Genomic DNA, 19,899 nt, shown 5'->3' with positions numbered 1-19,899 from the left:
CCATGGCAATTAGATAATTTTGCGGTCAGGCAAAAATATGATTGTTGGCGTGTGAAAGGACAAACTTGGGCGCGGGTTAATGTCGAAAGTTTGTATCGCCACCGACATCGGACATAGTCGAACCAGGACTTGCGAGGGCGCCAAACGATGACGTACACATATTATCCCGATGACACGATGTATCACAATAAATGCGACATATTCAATTGGAATAAATTTTACGTTTTCAACTTTTTTTTATTTTATAAAATTTCTGCTCTAGAGAATTGTAATAAAGTTTATTTGATCAAAAAATGCATTAAAAATTTAGTTTTATTATTTTAAAAGACAAAACATTTGATACTAAAATATTTATTTTATAAAGATATTTGTTACGTTACGATATGCTCTAGAGAAAAATGTGCATAATTATAAAATAAAACACAGAGAAATTGCATTGAAATTTCTCGAATCAATACAAAATTCTCGTATTTCATAAAAATAGTCGCATCGTATAACAGTACATTTTATTACTAGATCTCAATGCATAAGCTGAACGTGAAATGTATATTATCATGGATAGCCATTCGGCATGATTACTACCTGTCCTCGTTATTAAATAACGCAAAATACATGCACCGCATATAAAATTTCTGTACACTAAACGAACAGCTTATATATCTCAATAATACACATTAAAGGTTGCGTATGTGTTGCATATAGAATATATGTATGTATGTAACAAAGGGGAAAAAGACAAAATGTGCTGAACTTCGACTAAGCACACATATGTCATAATTATGCAAAATATTACAAAATTATACAAAAGAGTATTTTTCACTCGCCATAAATATTTTGTATTCGTTAAATATATACATATGTGGAAGAGATGTTATTGATTAAAATTTAAGTTAATAGAAGATAGTTATTACGAACGTTATATAACATAAACTGCCGATATATATTACAAATGCAATTTCCAATAGCATATATAACAGCTAACTCGAAATATAATACCATTATAATTCCTGACACGATCATTTATAATCTCATTTGTACTTATACACATTTGTGGACGCATTAGATTTTACACCACTATTTGAACACATCCGCATAATGGAGAATGCGAATGAAGGTACGAAACGAGATGGAATCCTAATAACCCGAATGTACTCGGTTATTCCCGATTTCACCACAACGATCAGATTTTACAAATATTCTCCATTAACGCGCGGAATTTTCGTCTGTATATGTAAAAGGGGGGGGGAGGGGAGCAGAAATGTGTGCGTGTTCTCGTTTAAAATGGATACTTCACAGAGCACAATGAAGTTAGTGAAATAGAGATCCGCGTAATTACCATGCGCATCGATATCGTGTTACGCCGCGTAAATATCCATCTAATGTTCATACCTCGTTATTTCGCGCCGTTGTCAGTGCAGTAGGCGCGGGATCGTATCGGCGTATCGCGAATAACGCTCGGGAATTGCGAGCGATACGTCGCTATCCTAACGCGATCTTAACGCATCGGAAGTCTAGTCCATCAAGGGTGACGGGTGGCCGACGTGCGGACATTGAATAAGCAACGCAGTCCCGTTTGCGTGGGTTAAGGTGTCGAGTCTCGTTGTAAATACATACGGCACACTTGCCCGGCGCTCAAGTGCGCAAGTACGCTCGTGCTAGATAGGGAGCTTATACGATACATTCTCCCGGCGCATCGCGGTGCAGCAGCGTAACACCGTATGCGTGCCACCGGTCGATCCGGACTGTCTACTTGCAGGTGGTCGTCCCGCAGTTAAAGCGGCCAAGACGCGAGGTCGGCCGGCCCCTTTAAATTCACCCTTCATCTATATATCGCTTGCCTTATACGTCCCTTAAGTTGGGGGAAGGGATATACCTCTTATCGCGCCGCGGACCTTAACACGTTGCTGCTGCTCGTCAAGCTTCTGTTACGTCGAGGTTGTTGTCGACGCTTTTCTCATGATCGAGGGGAGCCGGAGTTGAGGACGGAAATCTCCAACAACTCGGCGAGTCCTCATGGAGTGCTTCAGAGTATGCTCCGTATTAAATTACACGGTGATCTTAAACTCACTTCGGCTCGGAGTGGGACAGGGCCGTCGGATGGCGAGTACGTATGGCTTTTGGTTACAGACAAGAGGAGATTCTGTCTCAGGTGTTTTACGTTCCGGCTTGACGGAAAACTATTCGACAAGATTATTTTAAATCGACGTAACTTTATTTAGTGGCAGTGGCGTAGCCTCTAAGGCACGATAAAGGCTGAACGATTCCGTTCAGTTGATAAATACAATATAAACCGACGTCCCAACAGCGAATCTTTTTTGTCAATTATTGAGGAATGAGAGAAACGCCCTGACGTGATATGTCACCACTGATATTCTATCGGTTAGCTCTTTCAAAGTGTCACGGTTCGATAAAGCCACGCGAAAATCAAAGGCCGATTCAATTAAAGGTGTCCCCGTATTCGTGATTTTCTCTGCGACCTATCCGCGACGTATCCGCACGATCCATTCCACATGATTTGCATCCGTATCCAACGAGAGAACCACGCGATCGCGCTTGTATAGCTGTGTGCGCACGTTAAAAATCGTTAACCGCCGATAATTACTTTTATAGCTCAAGGGGCGAGTCAAGTACTCTTCTCTTGCCCTCCCCTGGGTAGTGCGCCATGTTAAGTGTACATCGTTGTATATACGCATGTATGCGCAACACTACAGAAGCTGGATGAAACGTCAACAAACGAAACTACCAACCAACAACCGCCCAGTACGTTCCGTACGTCCTCCCACTCATCCCACCCTCTCCTTCCTGTATATCGTTTCCTCCTGTATTTTCCGACCGTCCATCCTCGCTTTAGGCTGTGAGTAGAGGTTTCTGCTTGTTGCATCGACGGCCAGCCGGTCGGTTGTTCCGACGAGAGTTTTTGATTGGCTGCCCGTATCACAACAGCCCGCGGCTGGGCGTACATCGAACCAGCATGAATAGTAAATTGGTTGGAATTGCCGTGGAACGGGAAGTTTATATCCCTTAGGAAACGAGCCACAGGACGCGTGTATCCCGTTTCAAAGCATTATCGCACTCTTTGCGATCGACCGCGACGCGGACACATCCTTCCTGCGCGAACGCAGAGAGCCAATTGACTTTGATATCAAACCGGTAACGTGATTAGTATCATGTCGTCCGGGATTATCCATCAAACTTCACGTAACGCAATTTGCAGAGTCTAAAGACCTTGACACAACCATAACATGATGGAAATGGATCTTATCATCGTATTTCATGGATATGACACCGAGCAATGCTGGTAATAACTAAACATAGACTGGCAAATTTGATCATGCTCGATTGCTATCATAATTGATTTGAAGGATTGAATGCAGTAACGTGCCAAAATCTCTAAGAGCAAATTGTATAAACAATCGATTGAAGAGAGCCGCTAGTTAAAATGAGATGTATTCTCTATATAATTTTTAAACTCATTTTTAAATATAATATTTTGAAAATATTTATCAGGATTCCTATTTTAGGTCAAAATGATCGAATTCTCTATTCTGACTGATTAGTTAAACTCTATGATAATTGAATTTATAGATAAATATTAATATAAATTAATTACACATGAAGTTTAATCGGTCCGAAAGTAGCTATTGCCCCAAACTCTGTATTAATTTAGATTAATAAACATGATCTTCCATAATCGATTCGTTAATTGTTACATTTTAAGCAATGACTATAAATTGCCCAACTAACCAGAGCGTATCCATCATGCATATTATGCACCATTATCATATATGTGCTGCATAGATGTACATCCTAAATATCTTGTTTATCCGTACAGATATGGCGTATATGCTAATTATCGTGACAGAACGTATTATCATAACATTGCGATGTTAAACATCGTCATTTCGATTAAAGGTTATGAGAAACAGTAGCTGTTCTCTGGTTTAATAATTATGTGCACGGCGGCAGTTTATGGCCCTTGAAATTGCTAATGGTCGAAATTGTAAACAAGATGCAATTAATTAATTATACATCGCAAGAATATTAGGTTTCTTGTCCTACTTCTCGTTGGCGAGATTGTTATATGAACTAAATCGGTTTTTTTTTTTATATTACTCGCACGCGATTTAACTAATCGAAGGACAAAGATGCCCACAACGCTTGCGAGCCTCTTGGAACAGATGAGCCGCAATTTCTTCTGCCCCAGTATCTCCGGGTCACTCTGACTTCCTGACTCGATAATGCGGCGAGATGTGAAACTTTCGGACAGAATACGAAATCTGCGCGTGATGCGAATTAAGAACGCAATACGACTGTTCGCAATACGACGTAAAGTCAATAGTGAGAAATGCGATATATCACGTGAAAAGTTAGTTTAAAAAGCGGACTATGCACTCGTACCGTGCATTTCGTATCACAAATTGACGGAAATTGGAGGCTTTGTCATTTACAGTTGAGCCACATGGCAAGGTTCGCGAGACCCTTAGCGCTGGTTTAGAGCTTGACGCTCTTCACTCTTCGCTCTTCTTTCCTTTCGCCGATTCTTTTTTCATTTTTCTTACGAACCACGAGATTCGAGAGATGCAAAAATCACAAGCAAATAAAGACGTATTGTTATCGATGATAGATACGGTAATCTCAAATCTGATGTATGTAACTTAATGTATTTTGTCATTAGAATCGATAACTTTTTTAGTAGCATTTGAAGTACGAAATTTAAATTTAAATTGCTTTTCAATTTTCTCTCAATCTATGATATTAAAAACCTCTCTACTTCTATAGAGTATTAATAATATTATTGCGCCACAAGAGTTCGAAAAATCGATTTTATATAATTTATACAGATGTAATTAGTGCTATGTACGTTTTCTCTATTTTTCAATACGCAATAAGCTTATACATTTTTAACAGCTTACATTTTCTAACAATCGACGAAAACAACTTATATTTTTCATTGTCACTATAATTGCTTCGAGTTCGTTCTCAGTGACCCGTTTCGAAAGAGGTAATGTTCCAAGCCAGACTGTGGATGTTACACTGAATCCCGTAGGTATTGTTCTGAGGAATACCCACACTTGAGATGTATTTCGCACAAGAGGCAACGTATCCTGGTCGTGCATCTCCTCTTGGCTGTGTGTACTAACAGCAGTCGGTCGTCGCAAGATCCATTTGGTCGTTAAAACACTTGGTCTTTCCTATTGCACGTCCGCAATTCCGAGCTATTGGGAACAATCTGTCGTATTGATTATCCCATGCGTTCCGAAATTCGTTCAAATAATGAGAGTGCGGATTCAGAGAAATATGGATTTTTAAGTTGGAATAATAAATATTAGTGCAAATACATAATGGACGTTAAAATACGATTTCGTTTTTCAATCGGGCAGCAGTCGACTGAGCCGTTTAGCGCGGTAAGCCGGAACACATACGGAAATTAATATCGATGATTGTCCCGGGAATAATAATGGCTGCGTTAGTTTTCAGTACAAACTCCTCTGTTTAAATATTGCACTTGGTTAATTATACTGGCATGTTTAAATACCGAAGTAAATAAAGACAAATTATAAGACACTTTTAGAGAAATAAAAAACATATGTAATAAGTAAAAATAATATTATTATTATTGAAGTTGTATGTCTATTATTATTAAAGTTGTATATAACTCCATGTATATATATAATGTTATTTAAAATAATATAAATTATTTTATTGAAAACATATAAAACCATACAACGTGGTAATTAATTATAAATGTTATCCGTAATTACAATGCGCGATAAAAGATGTATTGCTTGCTTTTCCATGAATTCTCAATTTATTTTGCTCGAATATTAAAGTTATTTCAATATCATTTAAATAACATTATATTATGAATTACTTTACATCACAGTATACATGTTCTATGTAGAAATTTATCTGAATGGTTAATTATGCTTTTTAAATCACATATTTAATGATAAAACATACAATCGCTTGGCAGATTATCCCTTTGCTTAGCGATCGACCAAAATATGCAACAACATCCTCGATATTTTTTTTATTGTAGGAGTTTAAACAAATAAATGAAATTAAATGAAAGGTACAAGTTTGATAAAAAAAAGAAATAAAAATTTCTTATGCGCATTTACACCGACAGTCAACAAACAAGAGTGACGGTATCTTGCTAAAATTAGATTCCCGTAGCTCGAGATCGATCGAGTTTACTCAAGAGACGGTGTACGCGTATGCCTTGCTTCAATCCCAAAAACTTTGACGATTATACAAATCGTGCCGATAAACCTACTTCGTCCTCGCGCAATTTCGCCTCCGGATTTCCGATGTAAATCGGCGCTCGTTTGTCCTCTCGACGACGTCTACTTCAGAACGATTCGGCCAATCAAGATCATACATCACTTTCAAAGGGCACAAATGCATGAAGCGAGCGTGTATGTTTTTACATATGAATCGACCGGGGAAAATTATTACGGCAAACACATGTGAAATATAGCACTATGACATAGTAGAAATTTGGAAGGACAAATAAAAGGGAAAACAGTTCCGTTCAGATAAAAAAATTTTAGATTGAAAGTTACAAATTAAAAAAATTATACATAAAGAACAGAAATTAAAAATATATAAACTCGCATCAACATTTGCATTTTATTATCTTTTATACATTCAATCACAAGAAACAATGTTATCCAATATCTTTCTACTATATAAAATACGCACATTAGATAAGATTGCTGCCGTGCATGAAGAAAAGAGAAATCTAGTATAGTCTTCCTTTGTATTTCTTTTGTTATCGATAAGTTGTGAATAATAACTTAAAGTAATTATTTATATCGAAATACGAGAGAAATTCGCTAGAATTTAGAGTCGTCTCAACATTTTTCTTGCGAAATCCGCCATGGTAAAGCTACCGCGGACTAGACTATCCAGCTCACGTAAAACAGTCGCAATTTCGCGGCCATTTAATCGTGAAAGTGGTCGAAAGTAAATGATGGTAGACAAGCGCGGGGGCGGATAAGGCGGTGATTTTAGAAAGGGATGAGCGACGTAGGTGCGAGAACCCGCATGGAAAGATAGATCGCCGGAGACCGAGCACATGGGAAAAAGAGTGAGAAAGAGATCCAATGTTTGTAGTAGTAACTCGTGAGTAGTTGCCGAGCGAGTCACCGCTGCAACCACTAACCCAACCCCGATTCCTCGACCAAGCAATCACTACTATCAGCACCTCGGAACCAAAGACCAATCTAACAGTAATACAGTCGCCTCGCTAACGTGTTTTTACAAGTATCTCGGCGACATGGTATTCCGGCCTCGCAATGAATATGACAATTGCACAATGTACACGAACACGAAACGTTCGCGACAGAATGAGCCTCGCTAGCTAGCCAAAATCCTTGCTAGCAAGTGAGTATATATATATATACGTATCTCTCTCGTGCTAATCTGCGAGTATATTCAGCTACAGTATTCTCCCTCCCTCAGCCTTCTTCAGTCTCGCTTTGATAAGACGATAAGAACCGCGTTGAAATACATTGAAATCCTTCCTTGTACTTATTACACATTTTCTCCGTCTTAGTTTTATATTACGAAAAGTGATTGCGATATATTATTACAAACTTCTATGTCTGTTGTTACAAAATTCGATACGAAAATTGTTATGTACGAATTCGTTATACGCACGTTTTTTGCCTACACAAAATTGTCTTCTATTGCATCTCTTGGTGCACACAATGCAAACAAAACGTTGGTCGTAATGATTTTTATGGAGGAGAATAGCGCGCGACTGGAAAACCATGCACCACGCTGACCCACAGTAAAATAGCGACAGCGTCGTATGTAAAAGCCCGGCGTATAATTAGCCTCGCACACGAAATGAAATTCCTGAGGGCTGCCGCCTGCTGCGAACATACTGCACAGTTTGGCGGGATCAGGTTCGGGAACGGAGGAGGTGCCGAACACGTCGGGTTTAGAGGGTCGAGGACGAATAGAGGTGTGCGGCAGGGGGTTGGCTGGCGGAGGATCGGTGGTAACGGAGGCAGCGGCGGCGGGTGCCGCCTGCGGAGGGTGGCGAGGGCTTGCAGAGAGATGCGGATCGAAGGTAATATAGGCACATAGGCGAAAGGCGAACGAAGGTGCAGAGAGAGGATTGGTTTTCCCGTTTCGGCGAGGCGGGAGACCATTTCGTCGTCGAGTGCGGAACGCTGTTGAACACCCCCGTGGCTCTTTAAACGCTCGGATTAGTTTCTCTCTCGCTCCGGATCGTTCTGTCTCTATCCTTGTCTCGTTTCCTCTCTGTATCTTTTTCTCACTCTCTCTCTCTCTCTCTCTCTCTCTCCCTCTTTTTTCTCTCTCCTTTTTCCGGCTTAATCTAAAACGGCTCACCTTTGCGTCTACTTATTTTCGATTGTATTCCTTGCATCGACGCGCGCGCGCAAGCGCGCGTTTATACATTCGGTCCTCGATCCTCGCAAAAAACCCACGTGGCAGATTACCGAGAAGATTCACCTAATAGGATGATTCGCGACTGATTGATCAAATAGGAAAGTAATTCGCGGAAAACGAACAATGAAAATATATTCCGAGCTCCGCATCTTTTATTCGTGCTCGTGTATGCGAACACGTGAGTGTCTTAAAGGAAAATTTAATAAAATTGTTGCACTCGTCAGATTGCCGTGTATTAATTACGTTATCTCGGTCGAAAGACGCAAAACCGCTTTCATCTTCAATACCACACATCGCAGTTACGGTATAGCGGCGGTTTATCTATGTATCAAGGTTTATCTATATACATTCCACACTTCTAATTGCACGATTCCGGATGAGCGATATCATAAACCGCAATTTATACGCACACCAACAGGCTCCTGGAAACGTTTAGCAATAAAATGACCATTAAAACGAATTGATTCGCATCAGGCGTTATTAATGCAGAAACCAAGAGTGTCTAAATATACACGTACGTATTGGACGTCTTTATCGGGGCCGCCAATCTATTAGGACAAGTCTGAGAAGGGAGAAAGCCGCTCGAATTTATGCGGCGACTACAAATCTTGGCTTGGCTCGACTCGGAGAGAACGAGCGAACCAGGGGAAGGAAAGCACGAAGCACCAAGCTAGACTCGATTCCTAGACTAACTCGAGCGCCGAATATCACAGTGATTGAATACGACGAAAACATCTCGATTAGAAATCCGTATTTTGTCGCAGCCTTTTACTTTTCATTTAAACGATTACTTTTGTGGAAATTTCCATTTAGTGTATAAGTTGAACATTAATATGTTGATTATAGTCCGTTCTTAAATTTTTTTATATTTTATATATATTTATCAGAAATTATTAAAATGTGTGCAATATAATTATTTGATTAAAAATGAAAATAGGATCGAATAACATCTAGATGCTATTCAATAAATCTTCTCAGTTCTCAAAATAAAATATTGAAAAAAAATCGTTACAAATTACAGTATAAATTTAATAGGATTCATTATAAAGAAGTATGAAACTCGAAGAATTTTTATTAATTATTTGAGTAACAACATACATAATAATAATTTGCATAATAACTGGTAAATGGAAATTTATGTAAACAGAAGAGATATCAACACGACTGTGTGCACAATAATTGTGATAGAGATATAGGAAGTACAAAACAAGAGTCATAAATAATAACCAAGCATAACCCTTTCGCATAGATTTGGATGCTGCTCAAACTTCAGTGTGAGCATGGGGGTTCGAAGTAAAGCTTTTCCTCGGAACGAAACCGCCTATCCCAAGATTATACGGAAACTTTAACGGCCACGGTTACTCAGCTTTCTTGGCAAAGTATGGCAGCCGTGGTTTAGTTCGCAGGTTTATTAGTCCCGATAATGTCCCTGTAGAGAACACGCGTTTGTGTTTACTGCTAGAGTGTACTTGAAGGTATAGACTTTAACGTGGTATATGCGCTTGCAACAAATGTATTTGCATTATAGGTCTTCGTATGAAACTTCGATTTGTGCGAATCTATGCGATATTCGTATACTTACGAATACGAAGAATTTGATATTAGCTTTGATTGTGCATGATCTTTACAATTTGTTTGACTCTTGATTTACCCCTTATACATTTTTTTTGTGTAATTTGTCTTAATATGTAAGTAGTTTGAGATAAAAATGACAACACTTAATTATAATTGCATTTTTTTATATTTCATACATGTATTATTAATTATCTATGAAAACTTTTAATTGATTTGCCAATTTCGATTATCAATGATATTATAACAATTATCAATGATATTATAAAATAATGTGATTTAAAAGTAAGAATATATTGACAATGTCAGAATATACAAAAATCTCTTACAATGTATGAGCACATGTAAACTCGAAATTAATTTAATTGAGTCTAACGTAATTAAAACTTAATTGAAGGTAATATCATTATAACGCTATACATTTAAGTAGATAGTAAAAGTTATAACTTACACGCAATCTCATCGTGCGTCGATATACGGCTATACTATCCATAAAAAGACGCATCGTACAGTTTATAGCGTAATCTTGAGAGATAGGAGAAACTGGTCAGGAAATACCAAGTTTTTGTCATTATGAGGAGATCCATTAAATTGTCGTTAGTGCCGCAGCGGCATAAGGATGTACAAACTATCGTCACAATGGTAAGCGAGTTGGGATAAGAAGAAAGGGGAAAATCCATTCAAACGTAGACTTCATTTAATGTAGCACATTTGTACAAAGCCCTCATGATCGAAAGCATTTGCTCCGCCATTCTTCACGTACCTTATTGTATCACGAATTTACGCTTGACTAATACCTGTATCGAGTTCTTCGGCGTACAAATCTAACGTCAACCCGGTTCGGCTCATTTATCATTGAACGAGACCTCCGTTAAGTCTCTCAATATTTTTTCTAACAGCCCCATTGCAACGAAATGTATTTCAAACCTCCATTTGAAAGATTAAACATCGAGAGCTCAGAAATCCTTTTTACACGAGAACACAAATCAACCGATTATCGATATATGCTTAAATAAAAATTATTACGCGCAAGATCGTTTGCTGCAAATATCGCAGATAATTGTCGCGACACCGATAAATCAATTCTGCATAGGTTTATATTCCATACGAATCGTCGCTGCGTCATTTTTTTTGCACGTGTCGTTTTAACACGGATATTTTGCAGGAGGATGATGATACGTCAGGGAGTTAAGGCCAGTAGCAAAGAAAAGAGAGAAAGAGAAAGAGAGAGGTGGTGTGAACATAGACAAGTGTGTAAGTGTATTACAATCAAAGCAAGTTAGCTACGAACGTTATCTAATTTACCCTTTATTAAAAATATGTTTCATACTTTTTTCTTACTTCTTTACCTCTTTTTAAATAATTATATTTTGCAACCTTTCAAATACCTTTAACATTATTATTATATTACTTATATATGTTGTATTTATTACTATTATAATTATTAATCATTCTCTTATCTTTCCACTTTCACTCTTCATACTTGTATACATTGTTGCGTGGAGAAAAATATATCAGCACTGCTATATATCACATGCAGCTGTAAAATATTACGATAGATCAACCGGGGGAATATAAATCAGCTGTCATTTCGACACTAATTACGCGTTGATTTAAAGTAATATTTTATCGCTCCAATTTTTCTTCGTACATACACAGCCGTTCTCTCTTTCGTCCACTTTTTTTTTTGTATAATATATCGTCACATTAATAAGCGCTTAGCGAATAAAACAGTAATAAATGTAAGATTATAAATATCATGCGATACATTCAAATAAATGTCATAATTTTTATTCGTAAAAAAGTGTTTCTAATCGTGTTTTCGTTGTCAAAAATATTTTTCGTTGTCTCTTTGAAAATTACGAGCGAGTGAACTGCTGTTTATAGTATAACTAGTGGTATTCAACTAAATTGGTAGACTTGAATGAGATGGTCTTTTATGTACGTACATACATGTATACCGAGTACGCACCTCGGAACATATGCACGTATATGCGTATGTAGTGACGTCGTTCTAATATTGTTAAAGTATTTTTTTTTATGTCGTAACGTTTTACAATACAATTTGTATACATTGGCTTTAATATGCATGCTCGTATACTTCCCCTTGTTTGGAAAGTCTTATCGGACTTAAGATATTCTAAATTGAATGAGAATGGTAATAAAGGAATACGACAAAGAGAGAGAGAGAGAGAGAGAGAAAGAGAGAATGAGGTACGGCAAGAAGAGAATGAGAGGGGAATTGTACAGTGAGCAAGGTAAAAGAAAATCGAATCTTCCTTCACTCTTTTCGCTCTATTTTTCATATTTCTCATTATTTAATTTTTCACTCTTGTCGATATTTTTTATGTACTTTGGTTATTATCATCCAAGTGAATCAGTGCTCAGAATTTCTTATAAGAGAAATGGAGTCGGTGATTGTATGCACAACGTTTCTCCATCAAATTTTATCCGTAATATCCCATTCATACTTCGCATATTTCGCATTTCATTACTTTCTTGTACTACATGCAATTTTTCTTAGTTCATGTGCACCTTTATATACGTGCACAATTTCTCATTCAATACTTTCCCCGTCATGTTCTCCACTAATGTTAACTAACTACTTGTTGGAAAAAGGTTCTAACAGTGTATCTATTAATTAAAATTTTACATATATATTTATGTATATATTGTATACAATTAAGTTAACGCGAAAAACATGATTTAATAACATATATTCAGGTAAATATATAAATAAGAGCGATAAATATATAAAAGGTTAATTGTGAAATTCACATACATGTTACAAAATTTCACTCTTGCAATTTTTGCCTGCAACTTTCTCTTTAAGAATCTAATATCGCTAGACGTATTGTCCAGGCACGAACTTAACACGAGCATTGCAACGGCTTAAATACAAATTCACTTTTACGGAAGTTGTGGATAATGCAACAATAATCCAAATAGGAAACGGGCAAACTATTCGTACGAGGGGGAACCAAGAAGCCATCCATTCCGCGCAGTTCGTCCTGATTTACATAAACCACTAGAAAGTTACAAATGCAGCGTCAGTTCGAACATTGATTATTCAGATATCCATGGATGTCCGAGAATAAGAAAAAGGAGAATGGCCACGGGGACAGCCAGTGTCCACTTAGTACCCGCTACCATGAATTTAGTCGGGACGAATATTGGCGCGCTGCTAGGGTGACCAGTGCCAACGAAACTTCAAGTACCCGCGTTATTTAAGGGGGCACAAGATACGTACATTCGAGTTCTATCGTCGACCACTGGAGATTCCATCCGCCATAAAACGGAGAAAAGTGGAAACTTCCCTTTCGGGAGAAGGAAGGAGCAAGGAGATATTGCGGAGGTCCAAAGCCATCGTCCTTTCTTTTTTTTTTCTCCTTCTCACTTCAGTGTTCTGCACCTTTTTTTTACTTAAGGTCGGAACTAGCGCGTCCGGACTCCGACGCGGTCGGTAGAAAATTTCGAGTTTACCCCCGAATTTCTTGTTGATCTTTCATCTCCCGGCTCTCGGGAGCGGCGAGTTATCGGAAATTCAGTGAAGTAAAAAGTTACTAGATTCGCGCGATAAATCTAGTTATTCGATCGCCAAGTGGTTCCCGCTAGATAAGAATAAAGTTTCACGGGAATACGCCGGAGCCGCCATTGACCTGACGTATAGAACTTCGATTTAGGCACGTCCACGTAATCAGCTGCCTAATGAGCCGAATCTAGAACTACAGGCTGTTTCCGTAATGGCGGATCTTCGACCAGGCACGTCCGAGGGATCATAAATCACGGACCATTTGCGAAGAGCGAAAGTGACCTGACAGAGGCAGCGAATTTGGATATTTTCTTGTCGGCGTCAGATTCTTGTTTGATCCGCGATATTGCAATATGAATTGTTCCACCCGCGGTGGAAGTTTAAGGGGAATTCCTGCAGAATTTTTAGTCTCTGTAATATCGTTGCTATTACGCTCGCGTGCTCAATACTCGAAAGTAGTTACTTACTTTTATTGCCGCGCGTAAACTGACACGTAATTTCTGCAAGCGCGCAGCTCTCGAAAACGTCGAACTTTAAACATATCGACAGTGTGTGACTGCAACTATAATACGTCGGTAAATAGCGTTTTCAGGATCGTGCCAGTCGTGCAATTACGTTAGGGTTGGGTACGTATTAAGACCTTAGCGCATACGACGCATGAGTCGACCACTTAAAATGGAAACGTCGAGAAAGTCATGCCTGAGGGGTTAAATTGGAATATCGCACACTCAGTGGAATCAAATCAGTTTGAATCGGTATAGCCCAATCTCGAGGAGAGAGAGAGAGAGAGAGAGAGAGAGAGAGAGAGAGAGGGAGGGAATATTTCGATTAAGGTACTAAGAATTTGCAGAGGGAAAATAAGGTTAGCGTTCGAAAGCAGTTTAATTATACCTGAGAATTATAATTTCTTAAAAACTCTGTTGCATTTCTGCATTAAAATTTTAACATTCATAATACAATTTTATTATATTTATCACAAAAAATAAGATAAAGCATCAAATTTTGCCAACTGTCTTTTTTTTGCGAAAAACTTTGAGCCAAGTAAAAGTATTTTATCTCGTTTTTCTTTCAATTTTCTTTTATATTTTAACTAATATATAGAAGTTATTAATACATATGAAAAATTTATTTAAAAATTTACATTGCTTCCTATAAGATATTGAATTAAAACTCGTAACTAATTAAATGACGTCGCAAGTTATATCAGACTGATACAGGTACCTAACGATGTAAATACAATGTAATACAAATCGACATATAATGATTTTATGCATTATAGACGACACTGTTCATCCTGATTCTCATTTGAATATATTACTGTGTATTACATGTCATATCAGAATCAATCAAAAGCTCAGCGTGATAAATTTCGATAAAAATACGATCGTATAGTTATTCTTTCACCCAGTATCACTCCACGTCCGAATCGACTTCATCTTCGCAATCTTTCTTTGAAATCTTTTTTTTTTTCTCTTTTATGGAATCCGCTCCGTACGAAAACCATCGCTATAGATCTACAATAGCTCTTCAATTTTTCAACCAGATATTCTCGGTATAACCGCTTCAAAACGTCGGGAGCAATTCTTCCAATCGATCCCCGGTATCTTGAATCTCGATTCCTCCTCTCGCTCTCTCTCTTAAATCTCGAAAACTACGTCCACAGCGCGGACAAGTATTGACAGAAAAGCAGTGACAGCTTCTCGTGTCGCTTAAAATCCAATATAAAATTAATATTCTGCTGAAGGCAATTTATTACAGTTCTAAAAGGGGGATGTGAAGTATAGATCCAGCATCATCTTAAAATACGGTGTCGTATATTCGTTAGAAGCATCTTGTGCCAAAATAAATTGTCTATGAAACAATTATTATATATGTTCAGAAGTAGCTTTTGTTTTAAGTTTTTATCAGAATTATTTATTCGGGCGCGCACTGCAATTTATTTATCCAAATCGAAAATTATATTTTCAGTCTGACAATAAAAACAAAACGTATGATAATGAATCAATACTTTTTAAGAGATCGTAATTGAAAAGTTTATTTGATCGTAATAATATGACGCGAAAAACTTTGCATGTTCTGAGTAGGATTACAAAACTACAGCAGTTTAGACGTACAGATAGACATATCTTTTTTGTATGATGATATGATTTATCTGCATCTTGATCATAAAATGCTTGCTAATGTAAAGATTTATAAAATGATTATACACACATACACACCCACAACTTATTAATGTACATAATGTGTATAATTCTTAACTCAACTATTATCAGTACTAATAATGAAAATACACAAAGACAATATATAGTCTATGTACACAGCACAAACGTTTAAGCGCGATGATAAAATTCACACATACTTATTATATTGCTTTATAATTACAAAACGATACAAATTACAAGATAGACTTTCGCACAAATTTAGTAGTCTGGTTTTTAATAAAAGAAATATCCGAGTATTTATTATATTCAGTAGATATATATTTTAGAAATGCTTAGGGAAATTTTAAATTTACTCTGAAAATATCTTCTTTCTAATGAAGAATTTGCAATTATATGACTTGTAGACTCACACTAATCAACTACCGTGTCGCGATAACGCATTTGATTCGTTACATTTTGTCGTATAATAATTCTCAGCTATTAACTTGCGAAACGACCGGCGATCAAAGGTAGAACCGTAAAAAGTTCACGGCTTCGCAAGCGCCAGAAGTGCAGATATTTCAATCTCTCTTTTTGCGAAATAAGCATTCTAGAACAAACAAAATTTTTTAAAGCCGACCATAGGCGGCGGCGGCGACGGAGAGGCGGGTAAGCTGCGCCGACATTCCGGGAATACTGAGAATAACGTTCACCAGGCAATAAAGAGATAATGCCGAGCTTTGAGAAAAGAAGAGAACGTCCCTCGGTAAGTTCTTAACGGGACGTTCCGCCGTTCTGAGAACCTTCCATCCCCGAACGAGGCAATTACAGGCCGTGGTTTACCGGTCGCGTTTACACCCGTAGCCTGCTTCTGCCGTATAGGCTAAGCCCCCGCACGATCGTAAACTTAGCTGACGGGATTCAACCTCTTTGGCATTGGCGTTCGATATCTCGAGCTGCTCTCGCGTCCCGCTCCGACCGCACCGTGAAACTCGGTTGACCTCTTTCGTAGTATCAGTAAAAGTAATGCCGCGCGGGGAAGGAGGACGAGGGCGAGGGAAGAAGTAAAGGATACATGAGAGATCTATCGCGTTGGGGGGAAGTAGATACTTTCAATAATGGCTTTCCCAAGGCCCCATGTGCGTGTTGTTTCTTATATTGCTATCGGGACCGTATCCGATCGCCGTTGGATGTCGCAAACGGAATAATCATTACATCGTGCGCTGATCGTTTTTTGATGAATGCCCGCGTAACGCTCCGCGCTTCAACGCCTGCTCATTCTTTATACGCCAATCATGACTACAAACGAGCAGGAGTTATGCGTTCAGCAACACGACTGCGCCGCATTGATTGATAACAAAATAAACGCTGCGATGGCAGGCACACGGCAGCTAATATTTCCCGAAACGTTTTCCTGATCAAGGAATAATTTTGTCGTGATTTTACAACGTTATTACTAATATCTGACGCGTAATAACATCTATGACGGCAGCATCCCATTTTCAGAATTTTGATATAATTGATAGAGTTTTGAATTAAGCGCAATTGAGGCAAATTGGTGCGTTGACGTCGAATAAAACAGCTTGTGTAATATAGTGGTCGTCGTGTATGTATTTAAAGTAAACTTATTAAACTTCTCTGCACAATTTTGAATTTTATATTTGCTAAGAGTAATTAATCTCCTGGTGTAAACAGAATCAACATCAACAACTTGTGGCAAACGTAATCTAAAAATTCACAGTACAAAACTCGTTAGCTTGAGCCATAATTGAGCTCTCGCAGTAAACTGTTTTTAAACTATTTCACATTTTTCTAGTATTACAATCGCAATATGTAAGAATTCCGTGCAAATTTATAAATATTTATTACTGTATTTATTTCGTTATGAGTTTATGTTCTGAATCAAGAAAGACACGTAACAATTGTTATTCAGGAGTTCGCCGTAGCTGCGATTATTAACGCTTGAACCAGTTTTCTTAGACCTCTCAACAGGTTACACAACTAAATGAGGATTAAAGTTTGTCATTTTTTTTTGTCTCATAGCAAATGCGAAGCCCTTGACGTTCGATGAAGTTTACAATCAAAGTAGTCCGACCAACTGCACGGTATACTGCGGAGGTTTGACCAATGGTTTAACAGAAGAACTCATGCAGAAAACTTTCTCGCCCTTCGGATCCATCCAAGAAATTCGAGTGTTTAAGGACAAAGGCTACGCTTTTATCAGGTAAATGCATTTTTTATCTTTAATTATAAAATTTATAACGTATAAATATTTTCAAATCCATCCATCGATGCTTAATAAATTTGGACATAACGCATATATCACTTTTGAAAGAAAAGAATTTTAGAAAATATTTGCTAAAGAAATTTTACGTCTATTAAATTGAAATTTTTAATATGATTATATATAATTTAATAAGGTATTAAATATACAATCAATACAAACATTTTATAATAGGATTGAAAGTAGAATTTTTAAAAACGCCAATGCGGTCTGAAGCGGACATTGATCCTTTATTTTATAATAAGATTGATTTTAAAATCATATTGCCACAATATACTATTTATTTCGCTACGCTTATAGCTTTTCTAATGGTGTCATGTGGAAAATAATAATCTGCTCTAGTTAGTCTTTTTTTATGATAAAGTCAGCATGCGATATTCGCGGATTCGCAGATCGCAAATCATATTAGTCAATGCATTAATCTTTTAGGCAACCTAAATAACTTTATATGTTTAAAGACTTATTAACTAAAAATCAATTTTTTTAGATACTTTTCTAATCTAAAATAGAGATGCGCAGACTTTTTTCTGATTTATTTAGTCTACGCTATCTCAAACAGTTTATTTCTAAAAGAAGATATGTTTACCCAGTTTAAACATCGAATATATATATGTAATAACTGCCATATAACGTAGATGTAAAATATGTATATTTATGTATATGTTATATAGCAGTTATAATATATTTATGTTTGCTGAAAAATAATTTCAAACATTCATCTGTTTTTATTACGTAAAAAATGTATACCAATTTTACTATATTATATATATAATATATGTCATATACTACAAGTTTTTCTTTTAATAAATGAATGCAAGATTCACGAATTATTTTTCTATGTCTTAATGAATTGTCGTAATTAAAAGTCGTTTTACTCTATCGCCGTTTAAATTACAAAATGATTTATCGATCACCAGACTCCACAAAGAACACTTAAGGCCAATTCTCGCGAAGAATTAAACGGAATTAAACGGAACTTTAGTATGAAACCCTTGAAACCATTTCACTGATTATATAATCAAAGTTCGTTAATTACCGAAGCTTTTTACTGTCTTATAAAAAAGAGGAATCTAGGACAAAAATTTAATATATTTTTATCATGCCGTATTGTAAATTATAAGTCAAACTTTAATTTACATAATTTTTGAAAGTATAATTATAATACGTAATTTCTTACTTTCTCGTTGTTTGTGATGCTTAAATAGTCAATTCATAAAAAGAATGTAATAAAAAATATTGAACGAATATATGTAATTGTTATTTTTATTTTAATCAGTTTCTAGAAGTAAATGTATATTTTTAAAGCGGCTTGTATTATATAAAGTAAAATGATATTGATGAATCTAAACGTAATCTCGAAAGCTATTATAATTTCTATAATCGATTGTCATGAAAAGTTATATTGTCCTTATTGAAATCTATAATTTAACCAATCACCCTAAAGCCATTATGCTAGATTGCCATACATCTATTATGCACGGCTGATGATGTGCTTACACCGACTGTCCGGATAAATTTATCACAAAATCGAACAATCTGGCCTAAGGCCAACCAGGTAGAATCATCGTATGTATACAAAGGATGCATTTGCATAAAGTGATTGGATTTTGAGCGCGTAATACAATGGTTATAGCAAGACTTGAGGAAATTTTACTCAAAATCATGCGCGATGATTGGGTACCAGCGTAATGCGAGTCATCAAATGAGATTTTACGAAATATTAGGAAATCGCATGAATGGTGCATCAATACCCACCGTCGCTTGTGATTTATGGCACGAAATGCGAGAACATGTTGGGTCAATGGCAGCATGTCGGACTCATCAACCTCGAATCGTGGCCATTTCATTAATCTACCCATTACATTCGCACAGATCATATATTTCAGTTCAACTTCCCATACCCAAATGAAATCAACTTTATTTATGTTTCAAAATCATTCATT

General features: G+C 37.0%; 1 protein-coding gene across 5 annotated transcripts in view; it reads left to right on the top strand.

Annotated features, from left to right (window-relative positions):
- The window catches only part of LOC105449926 (nucleolysin TIAR), a 165,145-nt gene that overhangs the window by 128,121 nt on the left and 17,125 nt on the right, over nucleotides 1-19,899 (top strand). For all 5 annotated transcript variants that reach the window (XM_011689395.1, XM_011689394.1, XM_011689392.1 and 2 more), the window contains exon 5: nucleotides 17,716-17,896. In XM_011689395.1, coding sequence (XP_011687697.1) covers nucleotides 17,716-17,896 — 181 coding nt within the window. The remainder of the gene's footprint in view (nucleotides 1-17,715; nucleotides 17,897-19,899) is intronic.

Source organism: Wasmannia auropunctata, unplaced genomic scaffold (assembly GCF_000956235.1).
Source record: "Wasmannia auropunctata unplaced genomic scaffold, wasmannia.A_1.0 LD336071.1, whole genome shotgun sequence".
Lineage (NCBI taxonomy): Eukaryota > Metazoa > Arthropoda > Insecta > Hymenoptera > Formicidae > Wasmannia > Wasmannia auropunctata.
This window is presented reverse-complemented; position numbering and strand designations above follow the sequence as displayed.